Source organism: Lepidochelys kempii, chromosome 6 (genome assembly GCF_965140265.1).
Source record: "Lepidochelys kempii isolate rLepKem1 chromosome 6, rLepKem1.hap2, whole genome shotgun sequence".
NCBI classification, from domain to species: Eukaryota; Metazoa; Chordata; order Testudines; family Cheloniidae; genus Lepidochelys; species Lepidochelys kempii.
Genome location: NC_133261.1, coordinates 127,691,215 through 127,707,049, shown reverse-complemented (window position 1 = coordinate 127,707,049; position 15,835 = coordinate 127,691,215). Strand labels below are relative to the sequence as shown.

The following is a 15,835-nucleotide window of genomic DNA, read 5'->3' as shown; positions in this document are numbered from 1 at the left end:
AATACAGGCACAATTTGTTTCTCTGTTTTGGGCCCAAAGAGCTCTGAGTGCTTCTGAGAGGAGAAAATGCTTTGGGACACATTTAGCTCTTTTTCTTTTTCATTGGAGTAACAAAAAAGGAGCCATTCAAGTAAAAAGACTCCAGTGAACAAAAGATCGGTTTCTGAAAGCCTGTCTCCTGACAAATGCTGGAAAGAAGGCTCCAAGCACAACGCCATTGTGCTGGGATCATCAACAGAATCCTTCTGATGGGCTCCTTTATCTGGGGCCTGCGCCATGTGGACAGGCTTGGACCTTGGATACCAAAACGCAAATATCCACCCAGAGGAAACCTGAGTCATAGGGACTGAGCAGGGGCTCCTGCACATTCCTGACCTGGGCTAGTTAAAGCAGTTAACCCTGGCCACCCCAGTTGTTTTGGTAGACAAATTCCATTCCCCAGGTTTGACTGATTCATGTAACAAGGGTTTTCCCTTTGCCATTGCTTTGGGCAGGAAGCTGAATATCAAAAGCTGCTTATGGGATAAAAATTGGAGAGGAATGGGAGGCCCTGTTGTGTGTTGTAAAGGCCCAATCCAGCTCCCGGTGCTGTCACTGAGAGTCTCTCTCTCGATGGTAATAGGGGGCCTTGACGATCCTTGGTATGTTCTGCACTATTTTCTCTTTGCAAAGTAACAACTACGGGTAGAAACTTCCAAAAGTGGCTAACTGAGTTAGGATCACAAATCCCACTGACTTTCACTGGGAGTGCAAGAGGTTATGGTACTCGGGCCACACCCTTGCCTGTCCCTGTGCTGGGGAGGGTTGGGACTGGTTGGTGTTAAGCTGCCACAGCGCTCTAAGCCAGCTGGGGGTCCCTCCACGCTTGAAAATCTCTGCTTAGGGCAGCTGTCCAGCTTTCTCTTTGGCAGCAGGAGTGGTGCAGAAGAGCCTCGTCGAGGGCCCTAAATGTTCCAACTCTTTTGGAAATGGTTTGTCGTTCTGCACATCCTGTGAGCTCTAGGGGGAATACGGCACTTTTCATGGGCCCCACATTGGTCTGCGCCAACACACAGAGAACTCATGCGGACGCCAGCGGGGGACGCATGGATGGGTCGGAGGCCAAGATATGGCCCATGATTTGTAATGAAAAGGCTTGCTTCTCCAGCCGCTCAGATAAGGAGGAAGAGCAGTCCTTGCTCCAGCTTCTCTCTGCTCTGTCTTCTGAGACATGTCATTACACTTCATCCATCTGTACTGCCGACATACTCAAAAACAGAGGGAAGCATTATGGCTTCCTTCTGAACAATAGGCATCATCTCCTGACGCACGACAAGTCACAGACGTGAAAATGGCTACATCCGAATCTGATCCTATGCGTCTGTGCTGATGTTTCTGATCACAACACCTTTTTCCTCGGCAACACTCAAAAACCGCAGCTCCTGCGTACGGACAGGCTGTGTTTAAACTGCCTTATGCACCATCAGCAGAACGACTAGTTACAGTGGTTTGATCATTGGCCTGCTAAATCCAGGGTTGTGAGTTCAATCCTTGAGGGGGCCATTTAGGGATCTGGGGCAAAAATTGGGGATTGGTCCTGCTTTGAGCAGGGGGTTGGACTAGATGCCCTCCTGAGGTCCCTTCCGACCCTGAGATTCTCTGATTCTGGTTCCAGTACCTCTAGCGCTAATGATAACTGCATGAAGCGGAAGGCGAATGGCTTGGTTTTCTCGAGCCAGGCTAAGCTTGCAGTGCTGGCCGTTAGAGACACCTGGATTTGGCTTGAAAAATGGAGCGACGTGGGTCTGGAAATTATGGAAAGGGAATACCGGTAGGTGTGGAGAACTACAAAGAAAGGGTCACTTTTCTGCTAATAAGTATACTTTAAAGGACTGCAGATGGGCTGGCACGGAGATGACAGCCCTTATCATGAGATTATTACCTGCTGTTTCTAACTCCCAAGTCATTTGTCTAAACTAGCCGTCTGACTCCTGACCTGAATGTCAGAATCAAGCCTATCTTCCAAGATGGATAAATTGCCTGGTGTGACAGATGTATTTAAAGGCAGGAAGAGAAAGGTTTCCCTCTGGTTATGCTTAACAGCAGCATTTAATATTCTAACCAAGGCAGCTGAAGGAGGTGGCTGTAATCAGCTTTGTACATGGAACCGGTGCGGCTTTGCTGTTGTATAGAAAGAACCCCAGACGGTCCCACAGTCTCTCTCATCCTTACAGTACACCACAGAGTGCGTCACTAAACACCATACATGACAATCATAGCGCAGCCAAGCACAGTCCTTGGTTTCTCAGCAATTTTTTTTTAATTTAAAGGGAATTAAAGACATTTGAGCTTCATTTTAAAATAATATAACTCCATCCAAGGTGCGAACCTGTCATCATTCAAATCCTAAATGCTCTTTCTCTGAGTCAGTGCCTGTCATTACATCACCAGCTTTCCTCCCACGAGAGCGCTGTACTTCACTAAATATATTCAGCGAAGGAAAGGCCTGGAAGACAATTGCTGACATTGCTCTGGCCTGCTGACATAACCTTTACTCTTCCTGTCACAGTCACTTGTTTTGCAGTGTTTGGCTTTTTAAATCTGGAGCCATGGAATTACTCCTTGCATTGCAATGCTAAGCGATGTGGATTTTACGGACGCTATGTGCGGGCAGCACTGTCTCTGGTGTATCATTTCACAGTGACATTGCTCAAGCCTCTTACCCTCGGACGTCTGTAGGACCAGGGTCTTGCTGTATTGGCTGACTCCTGTTTTGTTGAAGGCTTTGACGCGAGCACTGTACATGCTGTTGAAGTGCAGACCATCCACAGTGCACATCGTCTCTTTCCCGACGTACACCTCCTAGTTAGCAAACAGAGAGCTGCGTTAGGGTCGGACGCACAGGCTCTGCAGTGCAGACTTCCTAAGAAGATTTGCTGGACAGTGTTTTCACAGCTTGCTCAAACACAGACATGCAAGTAATGCACTTTTTGGTCATGCTACGCTGTCTGCCACAAGGCAAGAGATGGAGGAGATTCACCAGCGCGGGATAGCACAACACGATAAGATTGGGTCTAGATAAAATGATCCTATGGGTTGCCACTGGAGCTCTGACAAACCTACCAGGTAAAACCAGTTGCTGTACTGTAAGGCCATTGCTGTTCATGTTGGACCAAATCCTGAAATCCTTCCTCAAGCAAAACTCCCAGAGAAGTCCAGGGGAGTTTTGCCTGAGTGAAGAGAGATTATAAACTCAATGAAGTTCTGTAATCGGAAACTTGCACCTAGACGCTACTTCCTTGTAAACTCAGGTGGCAGGACGAATGCTTTACTGAACATACGTAAGAACGGCCACATTGGGTCAGAACAAAGGTCCATCTGACCCAGTGTCCTGTCTTCCGACAGCGGTCAATGCCAGGAGCCCCAGAGGGAATGAACAGAAGAGGTCATCATCAAGTGATCCATCCCCTGTCGCCCATTCCCAGCTTCTGGCAAACAGAGGCTACTGAAAGATAGGATTATGCCACAGATCCATGGCCAATTCACCAATGTGTTATTTTGATGCCAGTGTAACTCGGTTCAGATGAACAGAATCACAATGCCCTAATGCTGGAGTGACCAGCAATGTATCAAGCCCACAGACTACTAAATCCTCGCACACGTCAGTTACAGTATTTGCTTTTAATCACAGGGGATGTGATTTAAGCTCCTGCCTGCTTTCGTTTGTGTTGCTGGGGAAGGGTTATTCTTGGTTTCCTTGGGAAATATCCTCCACTCTCTCCTTTCTTCCAGGAATCCTTTGTGTATCTCTGCTGGGAGTAACAGACTGGAGTAGCGTGCGTCTGTTTAGTCTCTGCTTAAATATGGACGTCTTGTTTTCAAGGTACTGCACATTTCACCAGGACTTTTGGGCCTAACTGACCCATGAGACTCCTTTGGGAAAAGTCCCATGGACAAAGAACACAAAATTCTGCTCTATATCTTTTCCCTCAGTCTTGAGCAGATTAATTAAATTAGGCACCATTGCTGGTAGTTACGTAAATTGCAGCTCTGCTCAGGTACCGTGTTACCTGTAAGCACTCAGTAGTTAGCAGTGCAATTTGAGCTGTGAACTCACTTTACTGAGCAAAGGTAATAAAAAGTGAAATACACCTGGCACTGGGTTACAGAAAATGCTTCAGAGCTGTGTTCTAATGCTCTTACAGAAACGCGGGGTTTATTACTGCCTCACTTAACATACTGGGTTCCCACTTTATCCTCTTATCACTGTCCAACAGGACACTCATTTGATGTGATTATTAGAAAACGAACTGCCACTGAACAGCTTAATCACTTTGAGTGCCCTGGCATGTGGGTCAACCCCGACCATAAACACTTCAGCTCACTTTTACATCAATTTGTTCTCAGTCTTTAATGATTTCACAGAATCTGGCTGTTTGGATTTAACGCACCGTCTAACCTAATGATTGGTAAATTAGAGAAAAGCCAAACCCAGAACTTCCAGGGGCGGGGGGCCAAATCCCTGGATTCAAACTCTTCCCTTCTGGCTTGGGGTCCAACTCAGAACAACTCCGGAGGTGCATACCTTTTGGTTTCAGTTTGGATAAGACCAATCTCATCCATTGTACTGGAGCCAAAATCTCTAAACTCACCATTCCCATCTTCCCCTGGCCCCCCCAAAATAACCCCAGCTAGTGATGCTCTCCCACACCACGGAGATGTTCATGAGAGTTAACTCTTTAGTGAGTGTCAAGTGCTTCGAAATCCCCAGATAGAAAAGCAAAATATTATTCGCTGCAGCACATAAACAGGGCAGATCTGTTTTTGGCAGACTCTGACACGCCTCACGGACAGAGTGCTTGGCTATACATTGATTTGCACTTCTGCATACGTGGTAATGGCTGAGATGCTGGCGTGAGGAGAAACAGCAGCTGCATCTCCGAGCACAAGCGGATAACACAACAGACCTGGTCGGCCATGTCAGGAGCAAAGCTTTAAGGACTCAGGCAAACCCATTATTCTTTACTGTTGCAACTGCGATTGAAAACCCAGAATTGCTCTGATCGGGAGTAATAATGCTTGAGACAGTCCAGATTGCCAAGTCATCTGTCAAATAAACTATGTGATAAGATTTGAATTTTGTATCGTAAATGGCTTCTGAAGATGTGACCCCAGGGTTTGGAATCCACTTAGTGATTTGATTGGCCGGTGATGCTTTTCTTCTGGATAATCTCCACTGTTATCTGAAAGATCCTACGGCTTAATGAACAGCTGTGCCATAGGGAAGGCAAAGCCGATTCTAAACCGCCTTTTGCCTTCCACTATCCTAAGCCACCTTTTGCCTCCCACTATCAAACGAACCCCCATCACAAGTTAGAGCAGCCTCAGGAGTGCTCTAATCTGTCAGCTGGAGCAGTCTTTCATGACGACACCAAGCTGGGAGGGGTTGCAAGCACTTTGGAGGATAGGTTCAAAATTCAAAATGACCTTGACAGATTGGAGAACTGGTCTGAATTCAACAAGATGGAATTCAACAGAGACAAGTGCAAAGTACTTCACGTAGGAAGGAAAAATCAAACGCACAACTACAAAATGGGGAACAACTGGCTTGGAGGTAGTACTGCTGGAAAGGACCTGGGGGTTACAGTGGATCACAAGTTGAATACGAGTCAACAGTGTGATGCAGTTGCAAAAAAGGCTAGTATCATTCTGGGGTGTATTAACAGGAGTGTTGTATGTAAGACAGAGGAGGTAACGGTCTCAAGCTGCTTGGTACTGGTGAGGACCCAGCTGCAGTACTGTGTTCAATTCTGGGCACCACCACTGAGGAAGGATGTGGACAAATAGGAGAGAGTCCAGAAAAGAGCCACAAAAATGATAAAGGTTTAGAAAACCTAACCTGTGAAGAAAGGTTAAAAAAACAGGGCCTGTTTAGTCCTGAGAAAAGACGACGGGGGGGGGACAGGGGACACCTGATAACAGTCTTCCAATATGCTGACCATTATAAAGAGGATGGTGATCAGTTGTTCTCCATGTCCGCTGAAGGTAGGACAAGAAATCATGGGCTTAATCTGCAGCAAGGGAGATTCAGATAAGATATTAGGAAATATGTTCTAACTGTAAGGGCCGTTAAACTCTGGAATAGGCTTCCAAGGGAGGTCATGGAGAAAGGCCTCAGTGGGGGACCTGTAGCTAAGCACCCCCTTAGCACGACTGGGATCACGACTAGTGATCATCCAGTCTTCATCCTTCATCACCTTGTGCAATGGTGAGCAAGGGCACGGCCCCATGAGGGATGTGACTTCACCCACGCTTGAGCCCTGCAGCCCCTTGCAAGGACCTGCAGGCTCCAGCCCTATCGGAATACATGAGCTGGTCTTAAAGCACTAGGTCACTATGCGGCTGGTGGTGCGGGACTCCTGGGATCAGGGTCACTTTATGGAGGCAGCCCTCTCAGCACTGGGAGAAAGGAGGTGGAGAACTTGGTGTGGCTCGGCATGCAGAGACCCTGTCTGATTCTGGAGTGGCAGGGACTCGAGGCAGCCATGCCCAGTCTTGCTTGATTGGAAGGAACAGGAGGCTTTGACAGTGAGGCAGCTAAAGTAAAAAACTCGGTGGTCTTGAGGCTTTGAGAGTCCTCTAGAGAGGACACTGAATAGCTGAGTTTAATTGTCCTCCAGTCACATTGTGAATACGTTTACTCCTGAGGGCATTCTGGGCAAAAAAATTAAAAAATTCTGAGCCAAAAAATTAAAAATTCTGTGCACAATATTTTAAAATTCTGCAAGTTTTATTTGTTAATAAATAAATGCAGAGGCTCCAGCATGGCAGTGGGGAACACAGGCCACTGGCTGCACTGCGGTAGGAGATCGCCTTGCAGCCTGCCTGCCCACCCCCAGGACACGGACTCAGCAGTGAGGCTGCACCCGACCCTGACACAGCAGGGCCTGGGCCTGCCCCAGAAATACCCTGGGGCTCTGCCCCTCTGCACCAGGTGTGGGGCAAGCAGGCTCAACCAGGCAGGATCCAAGTGTGGAGGGGCTCAGTGTGGGGGGATCCAGGTGTAGGGTGAGAGGATTCTGTGTGGGACAACCTGGGTGCTGGCAGCTCAGTGCAGGGGTCTAGGTGTGAGGGGGATCTGGATGCGCAGAGGCTCATTTTGGGGGGCGGGGTTCCAGGTGCAGGGGTAATGGGACTCTGCAGGGGCTTCCAGGTGAAGGTGGCTGGGGTTCAGTGGAAGGGTCTGGGGGTCTCAGTTGGGGGTTCAGGTGCTGGGGAAGTGGGGCTTGGTGGAGTCGGGATCTGGGTGCAGCTAGTTGGGGGTTAGTGGTGTGGGGGCTCAGGATGGTGCAGGGGATGGGGGGTTAAGTGCTGGGAGCTCAGTGAGGGGTGGTCTGGGTGCATGGGTAGAGGTCCAGAGGCAGGAGATCTGGATGCAAGGGGGCTCCAGATGTAGGGGCTGAGGTTCAGTGGGGTGGGGTTCAGGTACAGAGGGCTAGGGTGGTTCTGGATGTAGTGGGTGAGGCTTGGCAGGGGTGTCTGGCTATGGAAGATCCAGATGCACGGGGTTGGGTGGATGGGGGAGCATCTCATCTACAGTGACCCCTCCCCCCCACAGCTGAGGAGCAATGGGGGCAGGAAGCAGGGGAGGATGCTGAGCTCCTTGCAGCTGGGGGAGGTTTCTTGGGGTGGGTCTGACACAGCCCCAGCCACTCCTTGCAGGAGAAGAGGAAGTCCCATCCTGTCCTGCCTCCAGCCCTGCTGAAACTAGTACCTGATCCCAGCTCAGGATAGGAGCCACTGGCTGGGCTGTCCCCAGCCCCTTGGTGATTTACCGCTCTGCCAGCTGCCTGAAACAATGTCCCTGCTCTGCTAGGGAGTGGTGCGGAACTGCTCTTGCAGCTTCCCTTTGCTTCCCTGTCAGAAAGACATTTTTCTGCAGGAAAACAAAGAAATCTGCAGGGAACATGAACTCTGCACACACACAGTGGTGCAGAATTCCCCCAAAAGTAATACATCTGTGGGATTCTGAAACAAAAGGCGATTTCCTTTTACTTCCTGGCCCCAGCTAGAAAGCTTTATTCCCTGCACCTTTCTCTCATTAAACTCAATACATCCCCTCTGTCAACTGCCCAGTTTCTGCTCTGGATCTCGCCTGGCTGTGTCATGTGCAGCTGGAGTTCAGGAAACACGGTGGGCTGCTCTCTCCTGCCTGCTTTGAATGGTGATGAATATGCTAGAGAATAATTATGAGCATGTCGGATCAGAGAAAAATCACATTTTAATTGTATAATTACAGCAATTTAAAAGTCCCCAAGCCTTAAACGCCTCTGATTGCCTGTAGTATAGCAAACCGCAATCCTCCATGGGAATTAGCAGCCTTTGCAAGAGATGTTTGGCAGCCTACTTTAAGCTGTTCAAAAATTGCTTTAAAATGAGTTCTTCTCATTTCCAAAGCATGCTGATCATCAAGGCAGATATTATCCAACAACAACAAAATACTCTGCCCTGCAGCCTCAGTTCACCTGACCTCCCAAATACCATTATTTGACGTTAGTGGGACGGAAGGATGAAGAGTTTGGAGAAGTTCTCAATCACTCATTATAAGGGTTAGGCATAAGCATCACCTGATTCTGCAGCCATTATGCGAGTAATCTTCCTGCTCATGTGAGTAGGAGCTGCAGGCTTCAGCCTTAAGTGAACTTCCACTCTCCGATCTACCCCCAGTAAACAAACTACACACACCTGGGGCCAAATTCTGCACTCGACGACAATGGGAAATAAAGTGAGTCAGACTGAACAGCGTAACCAGGGGCAGAATTCTGTGAGTATTTGCAGTGCAAATGCGTTTGGAAGTGGATTTGAAAACAAGAAAAAAATCCACCGGCAGTTTGGAAATATTTTCGCATAGATAAAAAAGGCAGGAATGCAAACTGATTAAAAAAAAATTGAAGACCAATCCTTAGGTTCAGCCACCTCTGTGCTCCCCTGATCCCACGATTGGCTATTGGGATATTGCCCCTATGTGTAACTTGAATTTTTCAGCCACAGGAGGGCTCCTTCCAAGTGAAGGAGAGAATCAGATACAATGTCTGAAATGAAAAGTGGAAAGAGAGAGAGAGAGAGAGAGAGAGAGAGAAAAGGAGTACTTGTGGCACCTTAGAGACTAACCAATTTATTTGAGAGAGTGTTTCTCCAAGAGGGAACCTGATGGATGTGGTCATGGCTAAAGACTAACCGCTTAACTGTCTAACAATGAAAGTTACCGGGGAAGCCATTTCCCTGCAGGGTCCTGCTATCACTACTGTATCTTTGCAGGAGTGACTCTCATGTAGAATTGGTAGGCCCTGTGTAATAATCTATCCTGAGCCACTGCTACAGAACAACTGTGCGGTGTCTTCCATCATGGCAAGCACTCCTTGGCCGATAGTTTCAACTATCTCTGAACTGGTGTCTACAGTCGACTGTTGTGAGACTACTTCACTTCCCCCTGCAAGGTTAGCAGCTGGGTTTTCAATCCACAGCCTTTTAAGGCCAGAAAGGACCATTCTGGCTATCTGGTCTGATCTCCTGGGTCACACAGGCCACAGACTATCACCTGCATCAAGTCCCTCACAATAAGAATATTCACTGGAATAAAAACCAGACTGAAGCTGTTGACAAAAAGTGAAAGATTCAGTTCACATCCGGGAGAAGCTTTTACTGTATAGAAATAAACAACATACGAACTCTTCTAAAAAACAATACAAAACTGGCCTGATGCCCCACTGCCGTGCGCCTCGTGGGATCATTTACACCTGTGTAACCTGAGTGAAAACAGTACATGAGACTTAAGATTTCTGTGATTCTACAAGGCAGTGGCAGGCTCTCCAGCCCAGTGCATCTCTGCAGAATAGAAGCCTGCTTCTTGTCTATCCGCAATGCTCCTGTGTGGCTCACTCATCACTGGCATGGTCTTCCACGTAAGGCACGTTTTATCAGTGGAACAGGTGCTCTCAATACCTACCCTGAACTGACCACCGTTCCCATCATCCAGCTCTAGAATATATCCTTCCACCTGCACGGTCGACAAAGGGGGCTGTTTCCAGGACAACGTGGCGCTGTTGTTGTGGGTGCAACACTCTTCTAGCTGTAGGATTGGGGGTGCCGGCACTGGAGAGGAAGCTAAACAAAAATTAGTGTAACCCTGGCTTCTACGACCACAGTGGACATCCGGCGTAGCAAGCGCATTCAAATAGCATGTAAAGTCATGCACACTTTCGCCAGTATATGGAGGCCACGTTTACAAGCTTGTTACCTAGTCTGCATTTCTCAATGGATTTAAGGTAAAATCTCATGGGACTGAGGCACAGAGGAACAAGAAGGGACTGGGTTTTCTCACTTCCCGTGAGAAGCTTTGCAGAATTTGGGTTTTCATCAGCTTGTCAATGTGAAATTTTACTGGGGCTACTTCATTTTCTCTTACATTTGCTTTCGAATAAATTTTGCATGAGTGTGAAAACATAGCACCACACCCCCAGGTGTGAGAGCGAGGCTCCCATACATAAGCCTCCCATCACAACGGCATAATCAAGGACCAGGAAGGTCATAGGAGCACCTTCCCGATGTACTGTGAGAGTCTGGCTTCAGAGGGACAGGCATTATCATTCCCGGATGAGAACACGGCCACTGGTTGCAGCATCAGGGGAAAGAGTGGGTCTAATTCACCTCTTTGTTACCCCAGGTTTCCACCATGCAAGTTCATTGCAATCAAAAGAGTTACAGCAGTGTATCAATAGAATAGCAGATGGGTGAGTCGGGATCACGGCCTTTGCGATGACTTGTGGCTCGAGGTGCACCTGATCTTCCTCACGGTGGGTCATGAAGGAGCAGTAATTCGGGGGCTGGGGGGAGGGGGTCGCTGTGATAGGTACGGTGAGCCACATATAACAAGAGATAAATATGTTTTCAATAGTGCTAATTCAGTGCAAGTAAATGTTCTGGGTGGACATCGCTGTTGACCAAAGTTGGCCAAGGATCTTCAAAAGAGGTACAGTGAATTTCACCACAAAATCTTGCGACTGTACCTCAGCCAACCCACAGTCACCATTCCAGAAGTGAACATAGTATGGACTCCATAAGTACGTCTACACAGCAGCTAAACACCCACAGGTGGCCCAGGTCAGCTGACTCGGGCGCACAGGGCTTTGGCTGTAAAATTACTGTGTAGATGTTCGGGCTTGGGCTGTAGCTCGAGCTCTAGGGCCCTGCAAGGGGGAAGGTCCCAGAGCCCGGGCTCCAGCCCAAATCCCAACATCAACACTGCCGTTTTACAACCCCGCAGCCCGAGTCAGCTGACCCCGGCCAGCCGCGGCTGTGCTGCAGGTCTATTGTTCCAGTGTAGACGTACCCCAGGGGGCATTCATGGCTGGGCTTCTTTGCCGACTCACTCAAGCAAATTGCCAGAGTCAGTTGTAGGGGTGGGTTTTGTCAGTGCTCATGTCCATTAGGAAGTGTACTGAAACCACAGCAACAAATTCATTTCACGGAGGCCGCCAAACAGGGACCAGCCGGTAACTACTTTCAGTCTCCAGTCTTTGTTGGGTTAGAACCAGTGATGGAGAGGAAAAAGGCTGAATAGTCCATAGCCAAGCCTCCATGTGTGCTCCTGCCCAAGACAAAAAGTCATTTCATGGTATTTTCTGCTCCAGCAGGAGCATTAGCTCATCTGCAATAAACAAAAAGTAAAAGAAGGAGGTCTGCTCCTGCTCTACAAAAGACTTGGAGGAGACTCCACAGGGAAAGGGGACCCGCTTCTCCCAGCCCATAGCTGACCCCACAGTGATACTTAACCTCTCTACTGAAACATTTACTACCAAGGGGGAAAAACCCTACCCATTTCCTTAGTCCAGACTTAATCATAGAATCATAGAATATCAGGGTTGGAAGGGACCCCAGAAGGTCATCTAGTCCAACCCCCTGCTCGAAGCAGGACCAATTCCCAGTTAAATCATCCCAGCCAGGGCTTCGTCAAGCCTGACCTTAAAAACCTCTAAGGAAGGAGATTCTACCACCTCCCTCTCGTAACTTCACATATTCCAGCCCCGTTCCCTATCTATATAGCACTTGCCAGCTTGCACGACAGGAGAGAAATGATATGTATTACAATCCAGTCTGCTAGGGGAAGAAGAGACGGAATTACTTTTAATGATTCGACACATATAGCTGAGCTGCATCAAAACTTCTTGAGCAGAAGTCGCAGAGGGTCACCTGGGGAATTAGTGCCAGACGGGAGTGATGTGTGGGCATCACGGCACCGGCAGGTTTTAAGGAGGGACAAGTGCCTTGTTTGGTATAATTCAGTGGGTAGGTCAGACACCTGTAACATGTAAACTGTGGCTATGCCAGCACTGGGAGCGGGGACTGCCTGCTCTGCTGAGGGTGAAGGGAGGCTTTGCGTATGGGGCAATCCTGGTGCCAGGGGTTTGAGAGATTCTTGGCAAGTTTTGTCCAAACTGGGCCCACAGGGCCTGGGTGGCTGAATTCCCTCAACAGCAGAACGAATCTCGTTCTCCGACAGCCTGGAGGCAGACCAGATCTCCAGCTTCCGACACACCTAAAACGCACGGCCCTGTGCTTCCCCGTCTCACAAGGTCCCCAGAGCCACAGGCCGACAACAGTGCTGCGAGCCGGCACCATTTAAAGGCACATCCCAGCAAAGCAGCAACTTGGCTGCCTTTCTGGAGGGGTCTCTCTGCTTCACGGCTTCCCCCTGTCCCCAGATTTTCTCGTCTTTTCAGTCTTAAAAGAAGGGAACAGGAAAAGCACAACACAGGCGTAAAGGGGAGGAGAATGGGAGGTGGCAGGTGGGGAAGGGAGAGGGGGCAGTGTGCAAAGGAAAAGGTATGAACACCGGAAGAGAAAAGCCACATGCTGATACACTGGAGGAACCCTCAGCTGCCCTGCTAATGGCCCCACACGAGCAGCACCAGGAGGCCAGATCACAAGCCACGGACCATATCTGGGAGACCTAAGCCATGTGGCTCATGTCTGGGGCAGCCTCCCCGGGGTTATCACGATTTGTCTCGGGGGGTTTCCCCGGTGCACTGTGCAAACAGGCTTTTCTCCAGTAGCTGTGAGACGTTGTCCTTTCCCAGCAGTGTGCTCCCTATGGCTCCAGTGTGACAGCTGTCCTGCGTGTTCCCTTCCATTCCTCAAGTCTGATCTGCCCCCCCCCCCCATACCCAGTATCTCAGCTCAAGACCTTCCCCCACACCGGTGCCTTTAGGGCAGGAGCTGCTCTCTGGGCTGCGAGCAGCTGGCGCTGGTTCGTCACCTCCTGGCTCAGCAGGTTTGTGATCTGAAGAACTGAAATGGCACTTCCTCCCCCCGGGTGGGCAATGCGCCCCCGGTCCCACTGCCGCAGAGGGTGCAACTGCGCTGTCAGCAGGCTACGTGGCGGAGCATGTACGCCAGCCGTTACGGCTGCATCATCATCATCAGATTGGAAATCAGCCTGTTTACGTCCATATCCTATGTGCCTCTGGGGGGGTCTTTCTACGCGGCAGGCTGAGCGCTAGGTCATGTATTCCACCCACCTACGAGCTTGTCTATACAGTAATGCCTCACTTAACGCCCTCCCGCGCAACGTTGTTTTGATGTTACGTCCCTGCTCCATTAGGGAACAGGCTCGTTTAAAGTTGTCCAACGCTCCCTTATAACGTCGTTTGGCTGCCTGCTCTGTCCACTGCTTGCAGGATTCTGTGGAAGAGCAGCGACTTTAGAAGGGAGCATTGCACAACGTCCTCTTCTCCGCCTCCTCCCCCTCCCTCCCAGCGCTTCCCCCGCTGCCAAACTGCTGTTTGGCGGCGCTTAGGACTTTCTGGGAGGGAGGGGGAGGAGCGGGGAAGCGTCGCACTCGGGGAAGGAGGCAGCGAGGAGGGGGTGGGGGGAGCTTTGCTGCCGGTGGGTGCAGAGCACCTGTTAATTTTTCACCGTCAACCAGCACCGAACTCTGCCAGCATTCAGGAGGTTGGAGGGGAGGGGGGAAGAGCTCCACAAACATCATTGATGAGTATAGTATTAAATGGTTTGTTTAAAACTTGTACCTGTATTAAATTGCTTGTTTAAAATTGTTTAAAACTTATACTGTTTATGTATATAATGCCTTTTGTCTGGCAAAAACAATTTCCTTGGAACTTAACCCCACCATTTACATGAAATCTTATGGGAAAATTGGATTCGTTTAACATTGTTTTGCTTAAAGTTGCATTTTTCAGGAACATAACTGCAATGTTAAGTGAGGAATTACTGTACAGGAGACTCTGCTGTACCCTCCCCGGGACGAAGCGCACTCCCACTCACTCGCCTCATTCCTTCTGTGCCCTTTCTTGGCCTGTCCCTCCCTCTCCAAGCTTGCTGGGTAGGGTCCCAGCATGTGCCGCCATTTCCTTCCATTACTTAGCTCCGAAAGGAAGGGGAGGGGCTCAATCATCTTACACCCAATATCAGAGCTCCAGAATACGGCCATGCGGGGCTACATCGAACACGTCTGCAAAGGGAGAAGAATAAGGCCCTGCCCCTCCAAACCGAGTATTGGGGGGAGGGATAGCTCAGTGGTTTGAGCATTGGCCTGCTAAACCCAGAGTTGTGAGTTCAATCCTTGAGGGGGCCATTTAGGGATCTGAGGCAAAAAAAAAATAAAAAAATAAAAAAAATTGGGGATTGGCCCTGCTTTGAGCAGGGGGTTGGACTAGGTGACCTCCTGAGGTCCCTTCCAAACCTGATATTCTGTTCTATTCTAAGTCGTGGGAACAGGGCAGCAGGTGTGCACCCGCTGCTCGTAGTGCTCGGGTGGGGCAGAGCTGTACCCCTTACCCCCCCATGCCAGCCAGCCGAGCAGGAGCATGCCGCATGCTTCTAAAGACGCAAGCAATTTACTCCTGCCCAGCACAATCCTGGGGCAGCAGCGGGATTGTAGCTCTGAGGGGAACCTCTGAGGCCCAGGGCCTCCCCACAGGTTGGTGCAGTTTGTGCAGCACCTATTGCTCAGGCCCACGTCGGGAAATGGTCTTCATTGAGTGGTTGCCCAGTTATGTGATTCTGGTGAATTCCGTGTATTCTTAATGCAAAGGGAAAGGGAAAGGCAGCTAAGCCAGCGGCAGACTTGCTTTTGCTAATTAAAAACAAAACCCCTTAGGCTAAATTATTAATACAAGGGAGGAAGGAGACTTCCCACGGCCTGCACGATTTGTGCGCAAGCTGCAGAGAAAGTTCAGCCCTGACTGGGTTTGACCAGACTTTCAGTCTTCACCACTCTATTAAAAATGCAGCTGGTGCTTTAAAACAATGGTCCAATTAACTAACGGTGAGTCATGGGTGCGCTAATTGTCAAGGTGTTGGTCATGTATCAACTAATTGCATATCAGAACATCCAGCTGAGACAGCAATGAATGCTCAGGGCCAGATCCTGAGCCGGTGACCTTGAAGTCACTAGAGCTACCCCAATGGGCACCACAGGCAGTCAAGAGGTGTAAGCTTGGCTCCACCCCATCACAGTTTGCTGTGTCACAGCCAATCAGCATCTTCTTTCAACTGCCAGGGACTTCACAAGTCGGGAATTGCTCCCAGGTTGCGACGGATCCCTGCAGCTCTGTGAATTAATGAGACTTCGCAGAGGTAGACCACCGCGGAACCAGTTGCCCACGAGGAGAGAATATAATCAGGAGGAAATTAAAATTAAGATGAAGTGCTTAAAAAAACGAACAACAAAGAAAAACAAAACAAAAAACAAACAAAAAAAAACAAACCCCAAGGAAAAAGCCAAATGATCTGGATGTTGTGGTTCTTTGCTACAATGTAGCGTGCAGAATGTTTC

The 15,835-nt window shown here is 49.2% G+C and overlaps 1 protein-coding gene across 16 annotated transcripts in view; it reads right to left on the bottom strand.

Moving 5' to 3' along the window:
• The window catches only part of TRIM9 (tripartite motif containing 9), a 128,635-nt gene that overhangs the window by 21,122 nt on the left and 91,678 nt on the right, over nucleotides 1-15,835 (bottom strand). For 12 of the 16 annotated variants that reach the window (XR_012159620.1, XM_073350161.1, XM_073350165.1 and 9 more), the window contains exons 6-7: nucleotides 9,986-10,143; nucleotides 2,703-2,841 (exon numbers count right to left, since the gene is read on the bottom strand). Coding sequence is in view for 15 of the 16 variants with exons in the window: in XM_073350161.1 (XP_073206262.1) it covers nucleotides 2,703-2,841; nucleotides 9,986-10,143 (297 nt within the window). In the remaining variant the exon portion in view is untranslated. The remainder of the gene's footprint in view (nucleotides 1-2,702; nucleotides 2,842-9,985; nucleotides 10,144-15,835) is intronic. The other 4 variants (XM_073350162.1, XM_073350164.1, XM_073350168.1 and 1 more) reach the window with 1 other exon arrangement.